Source organism: Ranitomeya imitator, chromosome 5 (genome assembly GCF_032444005.1).
Source record: "Ranitomeya imitator isolate aRanImi1 chromosome 5, aRanImi1.pri, whole genome shotgun sequence".
In the NCBI taxonomy this organism is placed as follows: Eukaryota; Metazoa; Chordata; class Amphibia; order Anura; family Dendrobatidae; genus Ranitomeya; species Ranitomeya imitator.
Genome location: NC_091286.1, coordinates 560,249,352 through 560,259,228, shown reverse-complemented (window position 1 = coordinate 560,259,228; position 9,877 = coordinate 560,249,352). Strand labels below are relative to the sequence as shown.

General features: G+C 47.5%; 1 protein-coding gene across 1 annotated transcript; it reads left to right on the top strand.

Annotated features, from left to right (window-relative positions):
- Positions 1 to 2,689: 2,689 nt before the first annotated feature.
- RNF228 (ring finger protein 228) lies at positions 2,690 to 7,367 on the top strand. The gene is made up of 2 exons (XM_069768090.1): positions 2,690 to 3,242; positions 6,292 to 7,367. The coding sequence occupies exon 2, from the start codon at positions 6,348 to 6,350 to the stop codon at positions 7,167 to 7,169; it is 822 nt and encodes a 273-aa protein (XP_069624191.1). The 5' UTR covers positions 2,690 to 3,242; positions 6,292 to 6,347; the 3' UTR covers positions 7,170 to 7,367.
- The last annotated feature ends 2,510 nt before the right edge of the window (positions 7,368 to 9,877 follow it).

Sequence of the window (9,877 nt, the reverse complement as noted above, 5' to 3'; positions counted from 1 at the left end):
GTTGTCAAAGAATATACCAGACAGTTTGATTTAGAACGTGACAAAACCAGAGAGCATCACGATCTTGGGCCAAGTGCAGTCAAGAAGTGTCATCATGTTATTGACAAGATTAAGGAAGCAATTTTGAAACATGGCAACCCATTTGCTGTTGTAGGTGACAAGTTGCACAATGTAATCACCCATGCCTACATCCCTGATGAGTATGTAAAAATGATCCTGAATGCAGATGAGACAGGTCAAAAGCTGTATGAAGACTATGTGTTGGCGCGAATCAATGGGGATGTTAGCCTATGGGCACCAGTAAAGAAGGAGAACAACAGGATGTTCATGTCGGCAAACAAGAAAACCACAGTAAAACTCCGAGACAAGACTGTTGATCTTAAGGAGACCAAGGACTTGTATGGAAGAATGATGGTTTTGGCAAGGTCCAACAGAGACATAAACCAGAACGTGGCCATTGGGAACTACGAATTCACTCTGACCCCAAGAGCCTTTTTTGCTCCTGATGGTACAATGTTACCATGCCATGACAAATCGAAACTGATCAGTCTCCTTAACAAGTTGGTTATAGTAGAAACTCCACAGAAAGATCTGCAGCCAGAAGATAGGATGGACACAAGATCAGATGATCCAAGTCGCAAGATAGCCCTGGTAGATGGAATGGTTCTTCTGCAAAAGATGGCCAAGAAACCGGCAACACTAGTGACAGTCAAAGATCTCAGTTACTGCTTCAATGACAGGCTTATGTCTCTCACAGAAAATTACGATGAAATAATCCTTGTGTTTGATACGTATAGGGAAAATTCTCTCAAGGATGCTACCAGGGATAAAAGAAGAAAAGGAAAGGCACCAATTCAGTACCAGGTCAGAAATGAAACAAACATTAATCATATTCCAATGAACAGGTTCCTTTCACATGACAAGACAAAGGCTGACCTGACCAACTATCTTGCTGCAAAGACTCTAGAGTTCAACAGTTCATCACAAAAACTGGTCATCACTTGTTCTTCAGGGTGTACCAGGAGCAACAAAAACTTAGTTTTCGACGACAACAATCACGAAGAAGCAGACACACTGTTGATCTACCAAGCTGTCTTGGCAACACAACGAAACCCACCGGATGCAAGGATGGTTTTCTTCTCCCCTGATACCGATGTACTGGTGTTGGTCATAGCTAACTATGACCTCATGCTGAAGAATACATCGATTTCAATGGTCTCTGGGATGATCGAGATAGAGCCAATAAGGAGAGTCATAGGGGCAGACAGAGCAAAGGCTTTGACAGCCTTCCATGCATTCACTGGTGCTGACACAACTGGAAGGTTCTCTCGAATTGGCAAAGCAATCTGGCTGCAAGCTTACATGAACGCAACACCAGATGTAATCAGTTCTCTGCAGATGCTTTCGACTGAAAAAGAAGTGAGCAAAACTATGTTGTCAACTCTTGCTACCTTCGTATGTTTTGCTTACTCTCCAAAAGGCATTTTTATTAAGAATATTCCCGAACTGCGATGGCATCTATTTTGCAAGCATATGGCAGAAAGTGACAGGTTACCTCCTACACTCGGAGCTCTAAAACAACATGTCCTCAGAGTCCATATCCAAGCCAGAGTGTGGGGACAAGCTAACATTGCTTTGCAGGATTCTCAGCTGGATCCCGAGAAGAATGGCTATCACAAAGGGTTGGATGGACAGTTGAAACCAACCATGACAGATGTTCTTCCAGCTCCAAAAGCAATAATCGAGATGATTAGTTGTCAATGCAAACATGACTGTTCTTCTTCAAGGTGTTCGTGCCGAAAAAATAACTTATCCTGTACCGATCTTTGTCAGTGTGACAGCGAGTGTATGAATGACGAGGACACTCAGACCAAATATGAAACTGATGATGACAGTGATGGTGGCGATATGTAAAGACACTCTGGTTGTTCAAAAGTTAAAAACATTAACTCTCTGCTTTTCGAGTTCGAAAATTTGTTCAAATATAAACCAATACAATTTGTAGTCGTATATAGAGTATTTATTTGGATACCACTGCATTTCTTAGTACTCAAAATGTATGTTTAGCTGTCAAAATTTAAGTTTTACGTTACTTACAAGCTGAGATATTAACAAAAATCGATGTAAATCAGCCATTTTGTAAAATCCAAGATGGCGGCCACTTAGGACTCGGGGCAAATGGAAACATTGTTTTTCTTATTGCTTATACCATAGCCTTTCCAAAAATGTACATATTTGAAACTCTCCAGAAAATTCCGGCGAAATTACATAGTGAACCGGGCTATTAGGCCACTTAGAGCAGGTGCTTTTTTTTTGGAAGCTATACCTTCTGCAGTAATCAGAGCTGGAGTTAGAAGTCTACGAAAGAAGCCTAAAGTGTGGCGTTTCCGGGGCTGTGGAGTCGCAGTCGTGGTCGGAGCCCATTTTGGTGTAGTCGGTGTCATGGACATTGAGGAGTCAGAGGTTTGGCTTACCATCTCCACAGCCCTGGGAGTTACTGCATTGTAATTAGACATATGATTGACAAGCATTAAAATGTGAAGCCTTAAAATATTCCTCAGTCTGGTTCCCCATTTTCGAAATGAAGCCATTTCTACCTGATGGCTTTTTTCCTACGCTCCGCTCTATCCAATGAGAGGCGACACAGACTATGTACAGTATACACTGACTGCATGCTGTATAAATATCACGCACGGGGACGCTTCGCCTTTGTATACAAATAAATCAGCTGCAAGGAAGGAGAAGGAAAGGTGAAAGATGCTGCTTTTTGTTTCTCCTCCAGACCAGTCAGATCCTGCACATTAGCAAGAGGAATCCGGCATACAAAGCCTGTGCGTTACATCACATTACAGGGCAGCGAGCAGAAGACACCGAGCAGAGAGCACAGCAGATGCAGCCTTTGTTACAAAATCAGAAAGGCATCGGCTACTGGGGAACATGACTATATGGTGATGGCGAGCCTGCGAGAAAAATGTAGCCAGCCATGGCTTCTCAGCAAGCGACAAGGGCTCGAGGTGGCACAAGAATGATATGAATTCAAAAGAGAGAAAAACATCTTTCCAAGCGAGCATCACAAGGAGGAGACAAAGGAAGGAGTCGGATGAAGAGCACTACTGTCATCCAGAGCGGACGCTGATACCCTGAACATCACTACGTATCGATGACTGGTCACATTCACTAATGCCGGACGGGCCGGCCAGTGCATCTCTACCAGTGACAGCTCCTTATTCCTCCGGGGACTTGTGAGTACACCTCCATTGTGATCAGCTAGTCATTTTATTCAATATATTTCCATGGTTAGTGTTAGAATTAATGTCAGGCCGCCTGGTTTATGAGGTCGTGCATAACCATAGCCCTTTATGATGTTCCACATATGTGCTGGATAGGGGCAGCTCGCACCCAAGTCTTCATCCATATGGCACTGCTACAGCAGAAATGTATTGCACGGTAGATAACTATAGAAGACACATGACTATAATCGCACACGGCCGCGAGGGTTGTTCTGATAGTAAATCACATCATTTGCGCATTTTACCATAACAAGAAACGTCTCAGCTAACTACAACTTCAGTACAACTTGGGCCAGTCCTACCACCGGGCAGCACAGCGACCACGGTCACACATGACACACTGCACCTATTGCCGGTGTCCGTGGTCGCCCTGCGGTGAGCAGCATAATCCAACACAACTTGGGCAAGTACTACCACCGGGCAGCACAGCGACTACGGTCACACAACATGTCACACTGCACCTAATGCCGGTGTCCATGGTCGCCCTGCGGTGAGCAGCATAACCCAACACAACTTGGGCCAGTCCTACCACTGGGCAGCACAGCGACCACGGTCACACAACATGTCACACTGCACCTAATGCCGGTGTCCGTGGTCGCCCTGCGGTGAGCAGTATAACCCAACACAACTTGGGCCAGTCCTACCACCGGGCAGCACATCGACTACGGTCACACGTCACACTGCACCTAATGCCGGTGTCCGTGGTCACCCTGCGGTGAGCAGCATAACCCAACACAACTTGGGCCAGTACTACCACCGGGCAGCACAGCGACTACAGTCACACAACATGTCACACTGCACCTAATGCCGGTGTCCGTGGTCGCCCTGCGGTGAGCAGCATAACCCAACACAACTTTGGCCAGTCCTACCACCGGGCAGCACAGCGACTACGGTCACACATGTCACACTGCACCTAATGCCGGTGTCCGTGGTCGCCCTGAGGTGAGCAGCATAACGCAACACAACTTGGGCCAGTCCTACCAACGGGCAGCACAGCGACTACGGTCACACAACATGTTACACTGCACCTAATGCCGGTGTCCGTGGTCGCCCTGCGGTGAGCAGCATAACCCAACACAACTGTGGACAGAAAACCAAACCTGCTACAATTTTTGTGGAGGCGCACAAGCGATTTTGTCATTATGGAACCCAAGTTGTGTGTGAGTTGTCAGTGGACTAGTTGATATTTTATGGCCAAACTACAATTTTAAAATAGATGTGCAAAGTCATAAATTTCTCACATTTTCTGCTTAAAGGACTTCTCTGACATGATGCCTCGAGGCCAAAGTTGCTATGTAGCCCAGATCTTGTGAGAAATGTTGTAATGTAGCATTTCAATCTAAAGCTACACAGCAACATGTCACACGACCAAAAACATTACTCTAGCTTGTTGTGAGACTATCTGAGCTGCGATTTCAGGCTACGGTAACACGGTCAGTATTTTATATTAGTATTTGTAAGCCAAATCCAGAAATGGAACAATCAGAGGAAAAGTATAATAGAAACACGTCACCACTTCTGTTCTGGCTTACAAATACTGAGGTAAAATACTGACCAAATACTGATGGTGTGACCGTAGCCTTAATGTAAGGGTCCTTTCACACTGCATTTTTGCCATGTTCGTTGGCCCCGTCAAGGCTTGAGTCCCAACCCCCTGCAAAACGAGTTTCAGACATATGTGCCAACGGGGCCGTACACTGTAATGGTGCATATAGAGAGCGTGATCTCTGCCGTGTATCATATTCTGGTGTATATGCCTACTGGAGGTGGACCCCCAAATGTAGCAGACTGCATCTGAGTGTCGGTCTCCAGTAAGTGTATACACCCGAAAATGATACACGGCTCATGCGCTCTCCATCGGAACCATTATTATCTACAGCTCCGTCGGCACATATGTCTGAAACCCGTTTTGCAGGGTGGTTCGGACGCAAGGGCCAACGAACGTGGGCAAAAACACAGTGTGAAAGGAGCTTAATAAAACTGCATGACAAGTTGCATGCGACATGCATTATAAGCGTGCAACCGGCAACAGAAAATCCAACATGTTTAGGGCAAAGTCTGACGGCCGTATAAATCGGAGCGAGATCGGAGCGCAGTGCACGGACTGGCCAGTGTCTCTCCTGAGCAAAGCCTGACAGCTGCCTGTATTTCTATGCAGCTGGCACCCTCGGGTCAGGAGAACCGCCGGCCAGTCCGTGCATCGTATTCCGATTTATACGCCCCTCTGACTTTGTCATTTGCCCAGGAGTGCTCTGTGCCGCCGTTACACTGCACTGTAATGCTGGTGAATGTGGCGGGATGCCACGCACAGCCGCAGCGTGGTCCCATACACCTGAATTATGCTGCCATCTAACAGCCACACAGAGCAATTTCTGCCAGTGTCACACGTGTTGTAGACAAAGTCACTGTTTCGTCCCAACTTCAGAAACATTTGCTACTTTGTGTTGCAGTCGCAGGATGTAATGCCACACTGATCTCAATGTTGCCATGTAACCCTCCCCCTAAAGGAGTTTTCTGGTTTAAGAAAAAAAAAAACAAATCTCTGCTTTAGTCACCCTGCCCAGGTCCAACTCTTTGCCATTGTTCCCGATGTCAGATATTGTCCATCAGTGTTGACGTCACGTCGCACTGCTGCAGCCAATCACTGGGCTCTCAATCACTGGGCTCTGAGCATCGCACGCATCTGCCAGGGCAGTGCCAATGAGGTTCCTGACTGGCTGCAGCGCTGACAACGAGACACCGGGAGAAATGGCAGAGACTTGATGCTGGACCAGGGGAGGACGAGCAAAGCCATCATTCTTTAAAAACAAATTGCAGCTAGGGGTCTTCTGCAACCGGATAACCCCTTTAATGACGTGACCTATGTCGCTGTCGCCCCTATCGTTAGACGTGAAGGCACACTACCACATTCGGACCCCCGTGGCATGTCCCCCACCTGCACTGTGAGTACCTGAGCCACTGGGCACGTACCGTACAGAATTAATGGTGTTTTCTGTTGCAGGCCGTGCCACCTGCCATAAGAGGCTTCATCACCTGAGAGAGGGCACAGGGCATGGCATGAAGACAAGCATGGCCGTGACCCAGTGCATTGACCTCACCCCTTCCTACGAGGAGTACGAGTGTAAGATCTGCTACAATTACTTTGACCTGGACCGGAGGGCCCCGAAGCTCCTGGAGTGTCTGCACACCTTCTGCCAGGAGTGTCTGAGCACCCTCCACCGCAGGGAAGACCGGCCATGGCGCCTCTGCTGCCCAATATGCCGGCACCGGACCGTGGTCCCGGACTCCAGGGTGGAGGCTTTGCCTGTGAACACGAAGGTGGCGGAGGCCTTCCCCATGTACGTGCGGCAGGACGACCCGTACCCGCAGGACATCCTCCCTCCCATCTACCACCATCATCCTCCCGTGCAGCGGGAGCTGCAGTACCACCACGGCACGGCAGGTGGCGCTGTGCTCCATGCAGCTGCGGAATATCGCTACGCGCTACAGCCGGGGCAGGACGCCGCTTCTGCGGCGGCAGCAGCTACTCGAGGCCAGGGATCCTTTTCGGCCTCGAACCAAGCACAGCCAGCGACTGCTCCCTCTCCTAGCAGAGGTTATGAGAGCTGCCAGAGCTGTAAAAGGGCCGTCCTGACTGCGGGCTGCGTGTGTGTGGTGTTCTCCTTCATAGCTATGGTGGTTTTATTGTTTGCAGGCCTGGTGTTTGTGAACAGATACAGCGGGGCCCCTGCGCCCTCCCCTGCGGGACCTATATGCTTGTCAGTGGCCAGTGTGCTGGCCCTCTTCTCTGTGGTGGTCACTTGGGTGATTTGCTGGTTGAAGTACAGGCCGGACCCCGCAGAGGTGAGCAGGGGGACGACGAGCCGGAGAGACCCCTAAATCACAGGCCGGCCCTCGGTGTGAACCGTGCAGTAGAGAGGAAGTCTTATTAATCCTGTGGTGGCCATAGATGCAAAGATCTGTCCTCAGCTGTACAACTATAGCGATATAAGGCACGGCTTTGATATCACCCCGATATAACAGTGTTATAATATACGGGCGAGGCTCAGTGGTTATTATACCCAGCACATACAATATACAGGTCCTTCTCAAAAAATTAGCATATAGTGTTAAATTTCATTATTTACCATAATGTAATGATTACAATTAAACTTTCATATATTATAGATTCATTATCCACCAACTGAAATTTGTCAGGTCTTTTATTGTTTTAATACTGATGATTTTGGCATACAACTCCTGATAACCCAAAAAACCTGTCTCAATAAATTAGCATATTTCACCCATCCAATCAAATAAAAGTGTTTTTTAATAACAAACAAAAAAACCAACAAATAATAATGTTCAGTTATGCACTCAATACTTGGTCGGGAATCCTTTGGCAGAAATGACTGCTTCAATGCGGCGTGGCATGGAGGCAATCAGCCTGTGACTCTGCTGAGATGTTATGGAGGCCCAGGATGCTTCAATAGCGGCCTTAAGCTCATCCAGAGTGTTGGGTCTTGCGTCTCTCAACTTTCTCTTCACAATATCCCACAGATTCTCTATGGGGTTCAGGTCAGGAGAGTTGGCAGGCCAATTGAGCACAGTAATACCATGGTCAGTAAACCATTTACCAGTGGTTTTGGCACTGTGAGCAGGTGCCAGGTCGTGCTGAAAAATGAAATCTTCATCTCCATAAAGCATTTCAGCCGATAGAAGCATGAAGTGCTCCAAAATCTCCTGATAGCTAGCTGCATTGACCCTGCCCTTGATGAAACACAGTGGACCAACACCAGCAGCTGACATGGCACCCCACACCATCACTGACTGTGGGTACTTGACACTGGACTTCAGGCATTTTGGCATTTCCTTCTCCCCAGTCTTCCTCCAGACTCTGGCACCTTGATTTCCGAATGACATGCAAAATTTGCTTTCATCAGAAAAAAGTACTTGGGACCACTTAGCAACAGTCCAGTGCTGCTTCTCTGTAGCCCAGGTCAGGCGCCTCTGCCGCTGTTTATGGTTCAAAAGTGGCTTTACCTGGCGAATGCGGCACCTGTAGCCCATTTCCTGCACACGCCTGTGCACGGTGGCTCTGGATGTTTCCACACCAGACTCAGTCCACTGCTTCCTCAGGTTCCCCAAGGTCTGGAATCGGTCCTTCTCCACAATCTTCCTCAGGGTCCGGTCTCCTCTTCTCGTTGTACAGCGTTTTCTGCCACATTGTTTCCTTCCAACAGACTTACCATTGAGGTGCCTTGATACAGCACTCTGGGAACAGCCTATTTGTTGAGAAATTTCTTTCTGGGTCTTACCCTCTTGCTTGAGGGTGTCAATGATGGCCTTTACATCTGTCAGGTCGCTAGTCTTACCCATGATGGGGGTTTTGAGTAATGAACCAGGCAGGGAGTTTATAAAAGCCTCAGGTATCTTTTGCATGTGTTTAGAGTTAATTAGTTGATTCAGAAGATTAGGGTAATAGGTCGTTTAGAGAACCTTTTCTTGATATGCTAATTTATTGAGACAGGTTTTTTGGGTTATCAGGAGTTGTATGCCAAAATCATCAGTATTAAAACAATAAAAGACCTGACAAATTTCAGTTGGTGGATAATGAATCTATAATATATGAAAGTTTAATTGTAATCATTACATTATGGTAAATAATGAAATTTAACACTATATGCTAATTTTTTGAGAAGGACCTGTACTGGCGAGGATCAGTGATTATTATACCCAGCACATAGACTATACGGGCGAGGCTCAGTGATTATTATGCCCAGCACATAGGATATACGGGTGAGGCGGCTCAGCGGTTATTATGCCCAGCACATAGAATATACGGGCGAGGCTCAGTGGTTATTATGCCCAGCACATAGACTATACAGGCGAGGCTCAGTGGTTATTATACGCAGCACATAGTGATAACCAGGCACATGCAGAACAGCTGAGACCTCCATCGGATAGAATACTTTAGGCCGGTTTCACACATCAGTGGCTCCGGTACGTGAGGTGACAGTTTCCTCACGTACCGGAGACACTGACTCACGTAGACACATTAAAATCAATGTGTCTCTGCACATGTCAGCGTGTTTTCACGGACCGTGTGTCCGTTTGGAAAACACGGAGACATGTCAGTGTTTGTGGGAACGCACGGATCGCACGGACCCATTAAAGTCAATGGGTCCGTGTAATACACGTACCACACACGGATGCTACTGTAAGCGCTGTCCCCCCAGCTTGTGGTGCTGAAGCCCCATTCATTTCTTCTCTCCAGCAGCGTTCGCTGGAGAGAAGGAATGAAAAATCATTTTTTTAAATTTTTTTTTGTTTTTAAAATAAAGTTCCCGTTAATATCCCCCCTCACACCCCCTGTGCGCCCGCCCGCTGGTATTAAAATACTTACCCAGCTCCCTCGGCGCTTCCATCCTCTCAGCGTCGCAGCTCTTCCTGTATGAGCGGTCACGTGGTGCCGCACATTACAGTGATGAATATGCGGCTCCACCTCCCATAGGGGTGGAGCCGCATATTCATCACTGTAATAAGCGGCACCACGTGACCGCTCATACAGGAGAAGCTGCCAGCGCTGAGAGGAGACATCGTGGGAG

What these genes read in the sequence shown, in the direction of transcription:
- RNF228 (XM_069768090.1), top strand. Translation starts at nt 6,348, where the DNA reads ATGAAGACAAGCATGGCCGTGACCCAGTGCATTGACCTCACCCCTTCC.